This window comes from Sciurus vulgaris (assembly GCF_902686455.1).
Source record: "Sciurus vulgaris genome assembly, chromosome: 6".
NCBI lineage: Eukaryota > Metazoa > Chordata > Mammalia > Rodentia > Sciuridae > Sciurus > Sciurus vulgaris.
Window position 1 is genome coordinate 18,343,110 of NC_136466.1, and position 19,662 is coordinate 18,362,771.

General features: G+C 34.8%; 1 protein-coding gene across 1 annotated transcript in view; it reads right to left on the bottom strand.

Moving 5' to 3' along the window:
* Positions 1–11,350, bottom strand: part of GABRA1 (gamma-aminobutyric acid type A receptor subunit alpha1) — a 50,221-nt gene extending 38,871 nt beyond the window's left edge. Inside the window, exons 1-3 of the mRNA XM_079144600.1 lie at positions 10,893–11,350; positions 8,477–8,565; positions 4,837–4,949 (exon numbers count right to left, since the gene is read on the bottom strand). Coding sequence (XP_079000726.1) covers positions 4,837–4,949; positions 8,477–8,550 — 187 coding nt within the window. The 5' untranslated portion in view covers positions 8,551–8,565; positions 10,893–11,350. The remainder of the gene's footprint in view (positions 1–4,836; positions 4,950–8,476; positions 8,566–10,892) is intronic.
* Between the last annotated feature and the right edge of the window lie 8,312 nt (positions 11,351–19,662).

Below are 19,662 nucleotides of genomic sequence, written 5' to 3' on the forward strand. Positions count from 1 at the left end.
TCTGAACTCAATACCACATGGATTGCAAAATAATAATTTTAAAAAGTTTTCATGAGTATCAGACATCTTATAAATTGGAGGTAGATTAAATTTCAGTTTTAAAAATTGTAAAGCTGTATTTCTTTCCCAATTCTCTAGTGACCCAAGCTTTACAAACTTGCAAAAAACAAAATTCTCAAAAGGTAATCTACTTCTTTCAGTACTCTTAACTTTCCATTTTTTTCTTATATTTACATAAAAATAAAAAAATAAAAAAACAAGGTCCAGGCTAATTTCCTTAAAAAAAAAAAAAAAAAAAAAGTCATCTGCTAGCTGAAATCACTTTGACTCATTTTAGGAGTTCAGGGTTCTTATGCCTTAAAGCTGAGCTTTCTTGCAATAATTGGGCTAAAGATTAGTCCAAAAGGTTTTATAAGGGTCTGAATAATCCAAGATAAGGAAAATTATAAAGAGAATGTCTGCTTGGAGGCATAGATTATTTTTTAAACAATATATTAATGCTAAAATGCCTTGAGAAGAAACTTCATTTGCAAATATTCTTACACTTTTAATTAACTGCTTAGATTTCAATTACTCTAAAGCTATCTCTCAGTTATTTGTTTAGATTTGCTTAAGCAAAATCTAAAACAAAAACAAAATCTTAAAAAATCAAAAAAGTCAAATCTCTACCACTTATAGCACAAAGAAGAAAACTAATGAAATACCATTAAATGAACAGTAGGATAAGGTCCATTCTCTACTTATAGCTCTATCTACTTGGTCACCCGTCCCTTGGGGTCTGTCACTTTAGGAGGACACATACATCTCTTTCCCTGGCCATCTTCATTCATGCAGTTTGAGGATAACGTCTTTGGAAGACATCAATCCTATTATTAAAATTAAACTTATAATTGAACTTAGAAATTATGACAGTATTTCCAGGAACTACCATAAACAGGGATGGAGTGGAGGGAAAGTTCTTCTGCAATCCCTTCAATTCCATCCTTGCTTGTGTTCCACCTACAATTGGATGATTTTTCCTAATTTGTTTTCAGAAGAGTGAAATGAAATTGGTTATAGAAGAATGTGTCTTTTGAAAGCTAAATGAGGGAGACTGAGCCCGTGGACAGGAGAAAGGGGAGCCCTTAGCTTTGTGAGGTGACCTGGACAATGACTGTGCACACCCTGGCTCACCCAGGATTCTTGTACATCTTAAACGGTAGCAGATAAATACAGAAGGGCAAAGAAGGGAAGAACGTCATTGGGAAGGGTCTTATTTGTCCTTGAAGACCTGAAATATTTCTTCAGGATTAAGCTTTGGGCGTGTTTATGATTATCTTTTCCTACTCCCAAAGCATGGGAGGAGCCCATATGAAAGAGAGATAATTCACCTAGATGTGTACAGATCAGCTGAAGTATTATTTAATTTTTCATGAATCTAGAGCATATACAGTCTTCTTCCATTTATTATACTCACAAGTAATAAGGAGAAAACTTGGGACGAGTTTACTCAGAGGATTTTTGGTTTGGTCATGATTGAAAGTAAAGAGAGAGATCTTGATTATCCACGTGAACGTCGTGTCTACCAGTCCCAATGGTATGGATTCCTCTGCTTCACACTTTCCTGTTCCTCTCTGTTCCTCTCCAGGGCCGCAATCCCTCCCACTTTTCCCTATTCAGACTCCTTTTTTCTATCCTTTTGTTTTTATTCTTCTTTTTTCTGAAATCTTTTACTTATTCATCTTTCCATTTTTCTGACTTCTACCTTTCTTTTCCCAGCTCTATCATCCTTCTATACTGACTTTATGTTAGTCAAGATTTTTCCAATATATTTTTCAACTTCTAGTTGCAATAAGAAAGCAGTCCTTCATATCTTGTCACCAAAGGATATAATAAACGAGAGTGTATTAAACAATTATTCACAATTCTGATTTGCATATTCTGGCTACTGATAATTTAAATTCAAGTTTATTTAAAGTTTTTTATTCATTTACTTTGTACTTAAAATAAGAATTTGCTTGAGTTTTCTCTTTAGGTTTCCTAGTAGAGTATATTAAAAATTTAGAATTCCATATAATCTAATCTATTTTAACCCTCCCACTTTTAAAAAAATCCCTTCCTCGATATCTTTTTCTGTTATCTTTTTATTTTCACCTTCTTAGGCTGTTTCTTGATGCTGAAAAACAAAATAGCCTTTTCCAATACTGTTGCAATATCTGCCAGCTGATTTCTATCATCTAAATCAACCCCGTTACGTATTTATGTCCTGGTTTGTACCCACAGTGTACATCCCTAAGGAGCAATGTTACACTTCTGATGCAGTGTGTTTCTAGAAAACAAGTTATGATGAATTTGAACATACAACAATTTCTTATATTATTCTTGAGTCTCAGCTTATCATATTTTCTGAAGATATTCAGAACAAAACATCCACACCTTTCGTAAAGTGTCATTATTTTTATAAAAATCAGACTTTTGTCATAATAAAGAAGACAGTAGGCAAGATGAGAGTGTCCTAGCTGTAATCATGAATCTACTGAAGGGAAACTTTTTCCCTCTTAGTAAATAATGATAATTGTTCAAGCATTTACCACAGTTTTTTTCATCTGAAAACCAATGACTCATGTCAAAAAATAAAAGGAAGGGGATTCATTTTGCAATAGGAATTTACTGGAATCCATGTCATACTTAAATTTGCAGAAATGCATGGCAATCTAAGGAAATAAATATATATACCAAAACAGTAATGTTAAAGATGATTAACATAGGTATTTCTGTAAGCAAATCTCCTAGTATTGCAAGTACTCAAATATAACCTTTCAATCTATGCTTAGTCTGGTTTACAACTCTACAAGTCCATGACTCTTTATGGTCTAGGTATGCATATGAGGATTAGTTCAAATGCTTCCTGCTCAGATTATATTTGAATCATTATTCAAATATTAATATGTACATTTATTAAAGAGTTATGTTCATTTAAATGAAAATTAACAGTCATGGCTTGTTACTTATATCTAGAATTATAATACAACAACACAGCTGATCATTGAAGAAAATGATTGTATAATGTAAAATTGTTCAAACAACTGAAAACCACACACAAACCTTTCAGAGGATATTTATGTGCACACATTAAAATATTAAACAGAATTTACTAAAGTAGGATGAAAAAAAAAGTCTTTATAAATGTTATGAAATTCTGCTAATTTTGTAGGAAATGATATAGATCAGAAAAGAGATACCGTGAAGGAATTATACACATTTTTATGAACTTTCAGAAGTCTTGCTTTTTAAAACTTACATCAGTAACCCATTTCTTACTTCTCCTCTATCTGCAGTCTTTATAATTTACTTCAAATTTTATGCACCAAAAGAAATTCCTTGGAGCCCATATAGATGTTATATATTCATAGACATATCAACATATGTACACAACCATGCTTTTTTCTTTTGTGATTGCCCCATGTCCAGTTTGTTTTTCTTTCTGGAGACAGGGTCTCCATATACTGCCCAGACTGGCCTCAAATTCCTAGGCTCAAGGGATCCTCCTACCTCAGCCTTCAGAGAAACTGAGTCTACAGGCACCTTCAACTGAGTCTCGTAACTTTAGGATTTTTTTTAAATTGAATGAAAACTAAGGGAAAAGGAAGCCTGATGATTGTGTAGCATGTCCTGAAATGAACATTTGAAATAGATAAGAATGGACACCTGGTAAGACCTTTGACATATACTTCAGCTGTGAGTTTGAAAAAGCAGTTCCTCTTAAACCTCCAAGACAGTAATGACATTTAGCAGCTTGAAAATAGACCATGATGTACATCTCTGTGATTACACTACAAAAAATATTTTTTAAATGATTCTAAATCCATGCTACTCCATTCAGTTGTAAAATCAGTGCTTGATTCTTAAGCTTCTTACTCACTGCTTATCTGTGCTGTCTAAACGCAGAAGAGGTGCCTTTCTTTTTGCCATTTAGTCACTGTTCAAATATTGCTATTAGTTTCTACAGGTACTTTGGAAAAGGTGCTATATTGGATTAAGCTGGGAATCAAAGATTCTAATGTTCTTTTCCTGTGTGACTTTGAACAATAATTTATTTTCTTGCTTGTTTTAAAATAAATCAATTGAATATTTTGATTTTGTTTCATTCATTTTTGTTTAACCAAATACGATATTTTGATTATTTTTTTCAAAATTATTCAAATACATGTATAATTTCTGAAACTATTCATTCTTACTATTAAATATATTTATATTTAGTAATAAGTTCTATTTTCTTCCTTACCAGAAATTCTTCAGTATAACCAATGAATTGATATTCCAAGAAAAATAATTTGAATATAGAAAATTAGGGTGTAAGTTCAAATGTATGGTTAAAAAACACTATCATTTATCTTATTCACCTTTGATCCTAGAGGTGGTGGTAATCTAGCATAGCATAGTGGATCAGTATATATAAATGTTTAAAGCAACAGAATCAGTATATCCTATTTAAATTCAGTGCAGACTTAGCAAAATCAGGGGAAGTCAATGCAGTCTTTAAACTAGAAGAGAGTGTCCTCCCCATTGCTTTCCCTGTATAATCAGATTAAAGAGAGAAAACATTGTGGTTGCCAAATAAATGTAATATCTCTTTCATGTCATTAAGAGAATTTTGTGTCTTTTAATCCATAAAGTTATGTGGCCACAACTATCATAGGGAATTGAATTAACAGTGAGCCATCTATTAAAATAGGATTGATCATTAAACTACACGGTACCATTCTTGTTGTTTTCACATGTAAAGGAAAAATAAGGCTATCGTGGTAAAGATTTTTATATTATTCTATAAAATAAAAATATAGCAACACAACTCACCTCCCAAGCCTGGTCTCAGGCGATTATCATAACCATCTAGGAGTCGGTCCAAAATCCTAGTGAAGACTGTGGTGTTGTCTTTAAGTTCATCTTGCAGTGAGGGTTGTTCGTAGCTAGAAGTAGCAGAAAGATAAGCAGCATTACACATTTCCACTGAAACCTCTCTCTGATTAAGACCTTCCCCAGGTTTTCCTACTTTTCTTTTTAATCAATCTTTGAAAATTCCAACTTTGGATTATGTAGAGGGAAATGAGGCAAGGGAGAAGGCAGGGAAAGGAAGGAGGTGGACTGAGCCAGACATTATCACCCTATGTACATGTACGATTTCACAAGTGATGTGAAAGTACTTCGTGCACAACCATCGAAATGAAAAGTTGTACCCCATTTGTGTACAATGAATCAAAATGCAGTCTGTAAAAATAAAAAAAGAAAGAAAAAGGAAATTCCTTCTGTTGAATTTTCTTAAAATGTCATGTTTTAACTCTTGCCATTTTCTCACGTTTGTCTTCATTGATATAGGTCCATATTTCTAAATACGAAAGGGAGATTACAGGAAATGAATTCTACCTCCTTACTTTCTGAATTCTCAGCATGTCTACTATGTCATAATGTATATCTTCTCTGAGCAAGCAACAATATTCACTCAACTTGGAAAGAAAAAAGTGGGAAAATTCTCAAATTTAAAAAAATGTGTGTGTGTGTGTGTGTGTGTGTGTGTTTGAGAGAGAGTGAGAGAGTAAGAGTGAGATTTACAAAAATAGTTTTTTAATTTAACATGTAGCAAAACCAAAGTTTCACCTACCAACATTCATTTCTTTATCCACTGTCGACAGATCTATTTCGATATTTTGATGTTCTTTCAGATATTTAGATGAGAAGCAGATAAAACTTTGTTTACATTAATTCTATTTTTAACCAATATTCAAAATTTCATTCATTTTAAGATTTATGCTCCAATTTTAAAAATTTATCTGTTCCAAAATCTAATTGAATTTTTGCAATTGATGGTCTTACATGTGAAAGAGTCCTTGAAAAAGAGGAAGCTCAATAGTCTTAATTTGTGGTTTTCAAACTGTAACACAGTTTTCGTGTTTAAGAAGACACAGCTATTTGTGAGCAAAGCTCGATCTAGAACCCAGCTTCCTTCAACTTTTAGGCAAAACTTCATTCCTATATTTTTGTATAGAAATAATCATTTCTATTTGAATTGTACTGTTTAAGGATGTAGCTTGTATCCCTTTTCATTATCAGTCTTTGATTTTCAACCATGTTGTGACCATAGTTCAAACACTTTCTTTTATCAACTGCATTACTGACTATGCTCCTTGAACCATTTTATGTAATGATTAGCATGACATTTCCAAAACCCTTTGAGAGAAGCATTTTCTATCTTAGGATGGATCACACTCACTGATAAATTTCAATGATAGTTCTGACCTTGAGTTAAAAAAAAAAAAAAATACAGGGTGTAAATTAAGGAACTTCTACAAATCTATGTCTTTCACATTTCTTAATACACTTTTTACTTCACTCTTGTGTACTCTTATTACTGATAAATACAAGGAAAGTATTAACATTATAAAAAAGAATTTACTTATTTGACAGTATCAAGAAATACAATTAAAGTATCATTTTGAAAACACTGTTCTGCAGGTAATTGATTTCATATTCACCAAATGCAAAGGCCATCTTCCTGAAAGTTTTATTTTAATAAACTTATTAAAACTAAAAGCTATCCAGGATATTAAATGTGTTAAATGTGTTCCCATGAATCAATTTTTTATTCTGCCAAATACAACATTAATGCCACGCAGATTGAAGGCTTACTCTCTTTCAGTAAAATTAAACATCTTTTTCTAATCAAATTTTCAATTAGCTCTGTGTTCTCCAGTATGTCTCATTGACGAATGGGAAAAATAGTTTTCCGAATCCTATTATTTATAAAAACTCATTGTCACAAAACTAACTGCCATGCTTGCATCTTTCAAGGATATTGGAAGGTCATCTTGATAAAGATGGAAAAGAAATGCTAGCACACCTTAAGTTGTGATGAGCTCCTGATAGACAGCTCTAAGGAAGAAAGTAATAAAATAGCAAGAGGGGAAAGATGAGATGGGATGACAAGACAGAGTATAGTGAGGTTGTTTGCACAAACCTGAGAATAAGAGCTATTACCTTTACCTGCATGCCCTAAGTTTATATACCTCATATACAATTCAGGAAATGCTTTTCTCTCTTTTTTTTTTTTTTTTTTTTTTTTTTTAAAGTGTTTTCACCAGTTCTTTGCATTGAGGTACAAATACCAAAGGAGATCTCCCCTTACCCCAAGAACATCAGCTCCCCTGTCCCCTTGGAATGGAAATCTCTCTTGTGTGATTTTTCTAATCAGATTCTCCAACTTTGCTTCTAATTTACTATAACTAACTGTAATTGTCAAAGAAAAAATTTGGGAAAAAACATTACAATTATTTATCTGGTAATAAACATTCATGCTAATGCCGTGTTTCCTAAACAGAATGTATATTTTGAAGAGAATGTCAGTTACAGTACCTGATTTTGATTCCATATGAAGCACTATATAATAAAACACTGTGCACTAACTCCATCTACAGGTCATTACAATAGTAACACTTCATGTAATTTTTCAAAAGCAGTGAAGATCATTTAACTTCTCAAATTAATAGTATCTGACAGTAATGTATGTCCTGTTCATCTGGTAGTCATATATACCATGCAAAATGGCAAAATATAACAACAGAAAACTTCTCAATTAGAAAGCATTCCTCCAAATTCACAAATCTTTCCAGGGTATTCTGTTTCTCTCCTTAACTCACAAGGATTCACTTTCCGTTTACATTTGAAGAATCTCAGGTTTTCGTATCCTGTCTAATAATCTCTTATGGGCCACAAGGAATGAAGAACACAAGAAATAATAAAGCAAATTAAAAAAACTGAAATATTTGGTCATTCATGTAATTTTACTATAATATCTTATAGTCTTGATTGGATCATTAATCATATTTTGAATATGCTTAAACATTGATTTTTCCTTTAACTTGTCTACATAGTAGTTAAGCTTAATTAGATAAGTTTGATTTTACCTAATGTTAGTAAATATTTGTCTATGTATTCCATCTTTATTGGTTATATAAATATAGTTTTGAAACACAATATGCACATGCATTCATAGAGACATAGTTTTCAAATTTAAAATATTATGTTAAACTTTCCACTTCCATATATTCACAAGTTATTCTATGAACCTTACAAATGGCTAAAATTTCTTTTGGAAAATCAGCGTGCATGGTATGCAGACATTAATTAGGGTAACTTTTCCTATGAATTAGGAAACCGCATGTTTTGTTGAGTTCCAACTGAATAGTGAAAAGTTCAATCCAAGACTTAAATGTTGAATTAATACATTTCTTAACAAAGTCTTACTAAGTGTATTCTAACTGACATGCAAATAAGAGGTTTATTTTTCCTTACTACTCTTCAGTCTTAGCTGGAATTTTACTGCACTTAAGTTTTTTGAATTCCCTTAGTCATGAATTCATCCATGGACAATTTTCTTCCCCCTAATGGAATAAATGAAAAGTTACAGAAATTCTCATGCAGATTTAAAATAAAGTGTCCCCACCTTCTTCCAGTCAACGTGCTCAGAAGGAGGGTCCAGGCCCAAAGATATTCAGAGAGACCTGGACTTCTCTTCATCGCGGACTTGAGCAGCTGAAAAGTAGAATAAGTAGAGATCAATGTGTCTTGCAAGAAACATCAGGTTATAACCACTAGGGCTGACTGAGGCAGTTCAGATGAATGCTTTGAAGTCAGGAAATGACCTCACTGGAATATGACACCTCATTGGAAGCAATGGAAACCTGGACCATCCATTCTCCACTTTCCCTTGCATTTCTCCATTCAGAAATACATCAGTACCTTAATTTCTCCTGTAAAAGAATACAAGGTGAAGTGCTTTCAGGTGACAATATTGCTCAACATAAAAACTGTGAGTTGTTTTCCCTAGGTTTCTTATTTATTTTATAATTTGACTTCTTCTCTTCTGTTTGCTTTTTCATCTGAAAATTTTGACCTTTCTGCTTTGAGTCCCCATGACTAAACTCCACATTGGAAAATTTAAGCTAGTGTCAGTAATAGAGAGAAAATGTTTGGGGGTGGAATGGGGTTGGTTAACCTGCTCTGTTGACTGAATTCATCTCTGAATTCTAGATGTACCTTGATTTTAGAAGCAATTGTATTTATCTCTTTATAAAGTCCATTGGAAACACACTGTTGAATGCCAAAGTCGTGCTTCCATTCTGTGTCTGTGATTGCCTTGTTAAATAAGCTCACAAATGTTTCTGTGCAGCTAAAGGACACACTTTATAGTCAAGCCATGTACTGATCTCTCTCACATACCAAACACACACACACACACACACACACACACACACAGGAATGCACACAAACATGCCCACACAGATCTTTTAATCCCTCTTCAATTCTGCCAGGTTGCTGCTGAAAAATGTTTCATTCCAAACAGATGGAAGCTGGCATGCTTTGCCTTGCATGAAAAGGGGGATCTTTTTTCCCTGTTAGGTAAAGTGCAATCCATCACTATTGATTGTTGAATTTAGACTTGGTAGTGGGATGCTGGGGGAATGGAGGAGTGGGGAAGGCTTACAGAATCACAAATATGCATAACCTATTTAAGGAGTGCATTTCAGAAATTCAGTGCACTACCTGGTTAAGGAACAGAGAGTCACATCTGACTCTGGTGTACTGTCATTAATTGCAGTCACAATATGAGAATCGTTAGAAGTATTTGTTAGCACTTCCCTCTATCTCTACTCTTCAGTAGAATCCGGTGATTAAAGAATTACAATTATTTTAAAGCATATTCTTCATTTGGCACTCTATAGTTTAATGTACTTTACCTTTAATTGTATCTACAAAATGCTTTCCACACTCTCAGGGATCATTTAAATCAGTAAAAACCATTACAAACAGGCATGTAAGCAATGAAATATAATTAATGTGTTTGGAGTGAAATGGTGTAGAGATAAGAACTGTGAGCCTCATCATAGCTTTTACTTAATTTAGTGACTGGTTTTGACACAGATGAGTAGAATATGACAAGAAATCTTGGATAAACATCATTATGTTAAAATATTGCATCTAAACAGCACAATTATTATTCACCCTTTCATTAATCTTCAGCATCTGTTACGAAGGGGAAAACAACTTCTTTTAGCCCTATTAATTTTCTTGGATCTTTATACAAAGGGGAAATTCCCGAAGGAATAAACAAGAAAACAAAACAAAACCCTCCAGGCAAGACACCATAGCCTTTTGCCCTCCTCTGGTATTTTTAAAAAAGAAAAACAACGCTTCAGTTGTTGAGTAAGAAAGTTTCCTGCAAATACAAACATAATAGTTTAAAAGAAACGCTAAACTGCCTCCTTACCCCTTTCCACCTCCAACCTCCCCTTCCAGACAGACACTCCAAACATCCGTAATATCCCCTGCCACCCATTTCAAATGACAAGTTGAGTTTTTCGTGTTCAGAATGGGAGAGACCCCTACACCAGGGGGCATTTCAGCAGCGTCCACGAGAAAGGAGAAAAAAGGCAATTTTTCAACCAGAATAAGAGTGCCTTCCCTGGGATGGTAGAGGGAGATAGGATTTTTGTCCCAGCGTCTTAACTTTAGACCTTGGCCCCCAACGCCCCTCCCAAACTCACCCCAGCTCCCCCTGGACAAAAAAAAAAAAAAAAAAAAAAAAAGACCAAAACAACATATCACCACCCACCCCGCGGAATAAATCCAAATCTGCCTAAGAAAGGAAGAGAGAAAAGAAGAGAGGGAGAAAAGAAAGCTCCTATATCGCTGCAGTTTTAGCCCTGAAAGAAAAACATTCGTTGCTTCTACCTGCTATGGGCTCAGCTCCTGTCCTGCTCGCTCTTTCTTGTTTTCCCACCACTACAGCGTTTCTGCCTCTCGGGTTAGGAAAAGCCATGTTCAAAGCGCTGTGGGTCGCGGTCCGAAGCCGCACTTACCTCGGGCCCCCTCTGGGCACCGGATCGCTCAAGACCGGGGGAAAAGTCTGCGAGAGAGAATCGTGGAGAGCCGGAGCCGGCGCGAGTCTGCCAGTCCGGGCGCGCCGGGAGCGGAGGGGCGTCCTCGCTCGCTCCCTGCCTCTCACTCACTCGGTCTGAGCCATCATGGACTCTGCGTGCTCCTGTGCTGAAGATTTCACACCCAAATTTTCTTCCCAATATCCAATCTGCAGCTATACAACAAAAGATTTCTCTTTACCAAGACAGTAGTAATACGTCCCAGGGCAAACCGGATGTGAAATAGGCGGTGACTTCATGCCAGAGAGATTTTATTTTAGAAAGGAAGGTGGTACCAGCCTCTGGATCTGGAGACCAATCCGCCCATTTTTTATATGCAGCACAATTTAACTTGCACCGCTCTGGCCCTAATCCCCTTCTCTCTAGCTGCAGACTCAAATCCTTCCACAATCTGCTGCTGCATGCTTTCCTTTTGGGGGGGAGTGGGAAAGGGGAAGGGAAAGGTAGAGAGGGTTAGAGACCTGGGGACAGCACTTCGGATCTTTACACACTTGCAATTGATGAACACCCTATTTTAAGGTGTGCCCATTAAATATACAACTGATCAGGATAACTGTTCCACTTTAGATCACATATGTAACCAATGCATACATATGAATGAACGCAAGCCTTGAAACAGGCAGACGCAGGGTTACACGTGTGGAGAGAGCGCAGGGTCCTCTCGCCTCTCTGGCTCACACACACTCGCACACGTATGTCTAAGTCCCTGTGTCTTGCAGAGTCATGATTGGTGAGTGACGGTAGGAAAGAGTTCTGGCCCGTAGGGAACCGGCCACTGGGGTGAGAGTCCTTCGCACTTTGGCAGGTTGCGAGCGCTTTCCAGCCCACCTTCCTCTGTAGCTTAGAGCACAGCAAGAACACGCTCCTGAACCCGGTTTTGTTTCCTGTTTTATTTTCTTCGTAGGCAAGTGCTTGTGTACGTTATCACGAAGAAAGCACAGGCGTCTTTATCTCTGAATCGTGTTGGATTCCCTGACGAGGAATATTTAACTTTAAATACATCATTCTGATCATTTCTAGGTTTGAGAGGCATATCTTCATTTCCGGAAATCATTCTTTTGCCTTGAACTGCAACATTCTTGGATTAGGAAAATGGGAGAGGGATGGAGGGCTTTTTGAGAAGTCAGAACAAAACTCGCTTCCACTCCCCCCGCCCCCCGCCCTATTCTATTACACTCCCTGGTAGCTCTCCACCCACGAATAATTATACACTCAGGGAAGGGGTGTGTGCTCAACAACCTAACTCAATTTTCAAGGAATCAGGGATGATTGTGGTTCGGATTTTGTGAATGGCTCTTTCTAGCAGAGTAGATGGGTGCTAGCTTCCTGGGAGCACCTACAGAGAAGACCCAAACCACGGGGAGCTGTCCTTTCAGCACTTTCGTCCAGATTCGGTAGGCGGTGCTGAAAAGATGGGATGTCCCTGTGTAATACATCTGCAGGAAAGGTGCAAGCCTTTGGAAATCACCCGGGCCACTTTCCCGGAGTAGGTTTCTAGGAGAGGAGACGTTTGAGATGGGGCTGATCATGGCTAAGAAGACACCTAAATAACTGGTCCGTTATCACTTCTGGGTTTTTGATTCTACAAGTGCTCCTTGACCTTGTGGGGCAATGATCAACACACATGAATAAACTTAAGGAAGGTGATTGAAAGGTGATGAGGAATGCAGAATTCAAGACCAAGTTCAGAGTGGGGCTTAGTTACCTTCTGAGTTTTGAGATGAATATTACTAGTAAATGAGTTTAGAAATAAATTTTTGGAAGAGAGATTTGCAGATCTTAGGATGATTCTTTTGGTCAGCAGTAGTTGGCTGTCAATGGATAACATGAAAAAATAAATCAAAGTATTCTTAAAGATATACATTTAAGGAACATCACAACTTCCCTGTATGGCATTACCCAATTTTTGTTTATTTGCCTACCCATTAATTAATTTACTTATTTATTGAGCAATTCTGAGAGCAGAACTGACTTTAATAAGGTCTTGAAACCTTGAAGTAATAATTAGAAAATATTATTTTTAACATCCCACATAATATAATACAATTCCATAGTTTCATTTTTTTAAATTAGTAGTCATAAAATGTTTTATTTTATTCTTTTCTTCTCCTTGCTAAATCATTGAAGATCCTTATACCTTCCTCTGCAAATTGAGAACAGCTTTATGCTCAATATCTACTGTCACATAAAGAATTCACTCTACTGATTATGGTTTTTTAAACACAGTTCCTGGAACTATAGTCTCTAAGAACAATGCCAATAACATCTGGCTTCAGATTAAAAATGTTAAGTGACTACAATGGGATGAAATTTATTTTTATATCCTTTAAAACACTTATGATAAATTTTGGAGATACAGCATTTATATGGAAATGGAAATGCCCTATAGGATTTACTAGATGACTCCCCATAGATATAATCTTTATATACATTTGCTTTGGGGAATCCATATTTTTAATAAATAAAATACAAATGTTTAAATATTGATGATCTTACTATTTCCAAAACAGTAATCACTACCCTAGACTATGGGTGTTTGTTATTCCCCATCTGAGACATCATTACCATGAGTACCTGTTGCCAGAGAATAAAATAGTCAATTAATGACAAAAAGGTTTTATATTGTTTTGTTTTATTGACTCTTTTGGATAATTGCTGACATTTATTTTTTTTCTTTTATACCAGAATACATGTCTTTAAAGTGTGTGTTTGCACTTGATAATATAAGTTATTGAAGCAATAATAACCATGATGGTTAGCATTCATGAACTTCTACCTGGATTCAAGTAATGTACTAACCACTTTGCATAAGTCACTCAGTTTAATTCTCAGAAAGTCTATGTGAGAACCAAGCACAGTTTTGCATGCCTGTCATCAGTGACTCGGGAGGTTGAGGCAGGAGGATCCCGAATTCAAAGCCAGCCTCAGCAATGGCAAGACACTAAGCAACTTAGTGAGACCCTGTCTCTAAATAAAATACAAAATACAAAATAGGGCTGGGCATGTGGCTCAGACGTTGAGTGCCCCTGAGTTCAATGCCTGGTTAAAAAAAAGAAGAAGAAGAAGAAGAAGAAGGAGAAGGAGAAGGAGAAGGAGAAGGAGAAGGAGAAGGAGAAGGAGAAGGAGAAGAAGAAAAGGAAGGAAGGAAGGAAGGAAGGAAGGAAGGAAGGAAGGAAGGAAGGAAGGAAGGAAGGAAGTTTATGTGAGAATAGTCTTAATATTCCCATTTTACAAAATAATCAATAAATTATGGATTAGAGAAATCAAAAGGACTTGCCCAATGAACACAGCTAGTGAGAATCCATGTTAGAATACAAATCCAAATCTTCTGATTTCAAAGTTTATTCTCTTAACCACACTTTTAAATCACTGTTTCCTTACTAGAAGGTTCTGAGCTCATATTAAAATCTTTGTCATTCATTGTATATTCATGCTTGACCATTTTTGTGTCAGTCACATAAAACCTGTCTCTAATAATTTTTATTATTTATTAATAGTATGAATCTTTCTTTTGATACTCTAGTGTGTCCATCTCTAACATACTTATAGGCTTACTCTTGTATTTCAGAGGTTTCTGTTATTTGTCCTTCATTCCATCAAGCCAGTGACCAAAACCCTCCTAAAAGTTACTAGTTCTTGGCAGCAGGAATTAGAGGTCAAATCTAGGAACAGAGATCCTGGGAGGTCTAATAACTCTATCTCCACTGTTACATCTGGTACATTTTTCTTTTTCTGTCAATTTTAAATGGCAGGAAGCCCTGACCTAATTGAAGAAGTAGTGCTGATTCTGTTCAATAGAAAAAAATGTTTTTACTTTCTTCAATTAAATGTGAATCAAATGAGAAAAAAAAAATGGCAAGAGTGTTTCCAGTTATTCAGTGCAGCTTTTTTATCATTTACAAAGTAATTTGGGGCAAAGGAGAAAAATAAGTAGAAATAATAAGATGTGAAATAAGCCTTGGTTGAAACCTTGGATAAAGTAATCTTTTAAAATTAGCATGGCTCAGATATATGTACTGAAAATATTTCTTAGGTGTTAACATACTATGAAACACAGTTACAAATCTGGAGGAAAAAATGTGAAGTTTGCAGTTCAACACCTATATTTATATATATCTGGGGTATTTCATAATAATCATCCAATTAGTCCCACTTTTCTAATTTTCCTCTGTAATATACACTATCTTGTTCAATGAACTATGCTAGTATATCCAGAGGGATATCCCCTTTTCCGTAATTGTTGTTGAAATATAGCTCAGTTGGGAGAAAAAAAAAAAAAAGCAAGGAAGTGTGATTTAGAAATTAGATCACTTTTTGTACCTTAATCTAAATACCTTTGTTATCTGAATCATGCAGACAGATCCTATTTCTCAGACTGGAAGACTAGTTTAGCATTTCCGCATATTGAGAGATACAATAAATATAATATAAAAACAAATTTTCTTTAAATTTGAGTCACAAATATTTGGCACTCTATTGGGAAGTAGAGATTGCTTACCCCAGATCATAAAGAATTTGAATGCTATAATCTTTGTGGAAGTAGAACTTGGTTTACCATAGCACAGTGGTGATCAAGCAAGGACATCTGTCCCAAATCACTGAAAATAGTGTGGTCATGGCATATCCCTGGGCTTTGCTGAACCTTATTTTGTTAAGTGCTCAAATGAGGTAATGAGACCTCAAATGCTAGGTGTGACATTTACATGGAAAAATGAATGTTAATGACCTAGCCATCTTATGTTAACATTGAGAAGTAACTCTTGAATGATAGTTTTCTTCTTTTTATTCCCTCACCATAGATTTATTTTCTTATAAAGCCATGACCTTTAAAAAAATTTTTAAATGGACATGATACCTTTATTTCTTTATTTTTATGTGGTGCCAAGGATCAAACCTAGTGCTTCACTTGTGCTAGGAGAGTGCTCTACCATTGAGCTACAGCCCCAACCCCATAGATTTATTCTTATCTCAGCATTTCCTGCATTATTTACAGTATGTTCATATAATTCATGGTACTGATTGTAGTATCCACATTTTGCTTGGGATATAATGAACACACAATATTATCAATTATTAGACAAGGCACTATGACAAGCTAGCCCCCATGCCACTTTGGTCCTAAGATTATGTTCTTATTTCTAAGGTGTTCTGAGAAAAAAGACTGATTATCAGTACATCTGCCTTAGGCATAGAGTGTTCTACATACACACCAATCTAGGAAGATTTGATTAGGGTACAATGCATGGAGGGCCAACCACAGCAAGCACTCCATCTGTAGCCACTACGGGCAACCCTAGACTCCCCCAAAGACATATTTACATTATTTTCTCCACAGATTTAAGAAAAAGTCAGCAAGTACCGTATGCCAGTCTATTTAATACTTACATAAGTAGGACACTATCTAATTTTTCACTGTTGGCAGTTTTCAGTTTATCAGCAACTTATCTGTAACCAATATCCACCCATTTTCTTCCAAAGACTTCTCTTTTCCCTGATGTAAAATCCACCAACTCAAGCAGATAAATGCATATTTATTCAGAATTAGGGGAAACGATAATCAGTGGATGGCTAGATGCAATTACTTTTTTTAAATAAACAAATATTAATCATATACCACATTTTGAAATGGGTTTTTTTGACTATGTAGATTCAATTGGTAGCTTGAAGACTGTAGCACAAATCAGGAGAAAGGTAAGAAGATAGTATGTTAAAAAGCTGTCACTAGCTTAGATATTTTAAAATTCTATATCCTATATGACTTGATTGAAGCAACAAGTATTCCCTATTTTTATAACAAAATTACAGCATTCATGATGTGTATGAATATCCTTTGTTAAAGTGTGTGTGTGCATGTGAACTCATTTTAAATTATAGGATGCATATTTACTTCTGTTTTTCATTTATAATAAAAATGGAATGAATAGATACTCAGTAACAGTTTTTAGGTGTCAAGCATCAGGAAAAAAGGATCTGAGTTAAGGAAAAATTTGGAAAGATTATTTATCAGAAATAATAAAAAACAATACTCATGTAGTGCCAAGAAGTTTAGGGGGTATATGCAGGATCTTCTGCCATGATTAGTTCAGAAATTTTGAAGATTTTTAATGTGGTCTTATTTTCCTGTTGGACATTTGCCTTTACGTATTTATTTAAAATCATAAACACACACAAATAATAACACTACCATTAAAACAGCATTTAAAAATCATTCATTATTCTCTGAATGGCCACCAGATTTGTGGAAAGGATATGAAACAGAAGGATTTACTAGAACAAAGATCAAGAATTAAGACACTAATGCTCCATCTGTTCAATAGCTCCCAATTCTTAATGTTTACAGTAATTGTGTTTTGTGGAATGAAATAAAAATGGGTCTGTGAATATGGATGCTTTTTTATTATAATGGTACATAAATATACCCAAATGTAATTAATGGCACTGTGTTCAATATAGAAAATGGAAAAATTTAGAATTCATTTACTATAATTTACAAGTACACAAAATAGCTTATCTTAACCTAATGCTTTTTCACTTTTGCTTATAACACTGACTAAAATTTTTCTTTAGAAAAAAATTCATTAAAACCTTTGTACACACACATATAGCACACACACACGCGCGCACGCACACACACACACACACACACTCACATGTGTAAGATTGTGGATAGGTAAGGAGAAAACTAAAGAGTTTTGAAGATGAATGCCAATTGCTTTTGCATGATTATTCATGAAACAATGATCAGCTCGTGCAAATTTCAAAATAAAGTAGACTTCCCCAGGAGAACTTGGGATTTGTTTCAGGGAAAAACAAAAACAAAAAAGAAAAAAAAAAAATAACCCCTCTCAAAATAAATACATAAACAAAGCAATGTCAAAAAACATCTAGCTCAAAGTCAACATATAGAGTCAAGATGGCAAATGACAAGTGAAGATATATTTACTTACCCTATACTTTGCTTATAAGGTGTCAGCACCTAATTACCTTTAATAGAATGATACTTTTGAAAACAATTCAGTGGACTTATTGCTTGTTGCAACTCAAATTCAATATCAGAATTCAGCCTAATTTGGATCATTCTTAAATTCTTAAGGGTATAATGTATAAATTTCAAAATAATATTCCCTTCCCTCATAGACGAGATCAACTCTTATTTAGTAGTTATAATGTACTAGTCACCATACTAGCTTTTCCCCCAACACAATCTATAATTCAATTTTCACAATAGTGCTGTTTGTAGATCCAGACAATAGGTTCAGAAAGAGTAAAGTACTTTCTCACAGACACATAACTTGTCAATCAAACTTGAATTTGAATACAGTCAAAAATTTCCTTGGTTCCAAAAGTTCATAATTATAAGGTTGTGAAGGTAAATTTCTTTCATACAGCACAGGAGTGGAATAGTTATGAGAGATGGCTGAAACTATTTTGCTCACAAATATTTGCAACAACAAAATGTAGTTATTATGAAGTTAAAAATGTTGAGTTTAGGGAAGCAGTCTTGTACAATATTTAAGAAATAAATTCTCAGGTACAACTTTTATGTCTGTGAATAAGTTACTTTTATGTCTGTGAATAAGTTACTGTTTATTCACATGTCTGAACTCCAGTTTCTTTATTGAGAATGGGAAGTTTATATTTTCAACTTACATGGAATATTTATGAGATGATATCCGCAAAGTGGTTAATACATTAAAAACTCTAAACAATTGGTAGCAGTGGTTATTGAAATAAAATTCTTATTTAACAGTCTGTGATAACAAGTATCTTCCTGGGGTATTTCTCAGCTTTCACATACTGAAATTAAGTCTTTGGACATAGCAATCAATTCACTTGAGGTTGTAGTTGAACCAACACAATCAGCCAAAATTTATCAAATATCAGATTGATCTTTTGGTCATATTATCATATAGTTGTAGCCTAGAAAAAGGAAGTCTTGACCTTTGCAAGAAAAGTGAACTCATTATTTCAGAGAAACTCAACTCAGCAGGTGGTGGAACTCAAGACATAAAACACTTACAATTGAAACTATTGCAAAACTCAATGATAACCTCGACAGGAGGTGAAAAATTCTCCAACTTCTTTCAATTGCTTTACCAATAAGACAATGTAGGTTTAGTGAAAAATGAAAAAGTGCTTAATATTGAAATCAAATAAAATGGAACAAAAATAAATTGGTTGACATGTAATGAGTTAATCAGAGTCTAAGAGAAATAACCTACTCTTGCTATGTGGTACACTTTTTTGGAGTTGATAGTGGTTCAGTTAGAAGCAATTCACAAAACTTGGGAAGAAAACACTGAAAGACAAGTTATTTAGTTTGAATTCAGCAAAGTCTGGAATTAGAAGACCTTTTATGATACAAGTGGAAGGATCTAGGAAAACTCTTAGAGTAGCCCATTTTTATACCATGTTCTTGATTGAGTGGTGTAGAAATACTTTAGCAGGCAAGTCCACTCCATGATGAACTGAGTGAATCATATCGGTGTTCTGAAATTCAAATTAAACACAAACATCAACTGGAATTGCATTGAAAAATCAAACAAAACATTTTGTTTTGTTTTAGATTTCTTTATTTAGAACCACTTGAATTAAAAGTTTGTTTATATTTCTTCTAAACTATCGAAGTGGAATGAAGACAGAAAAGCAGCCTAACAAGACTGCACTTCTGTTCTTATCCTTCATCACTAGC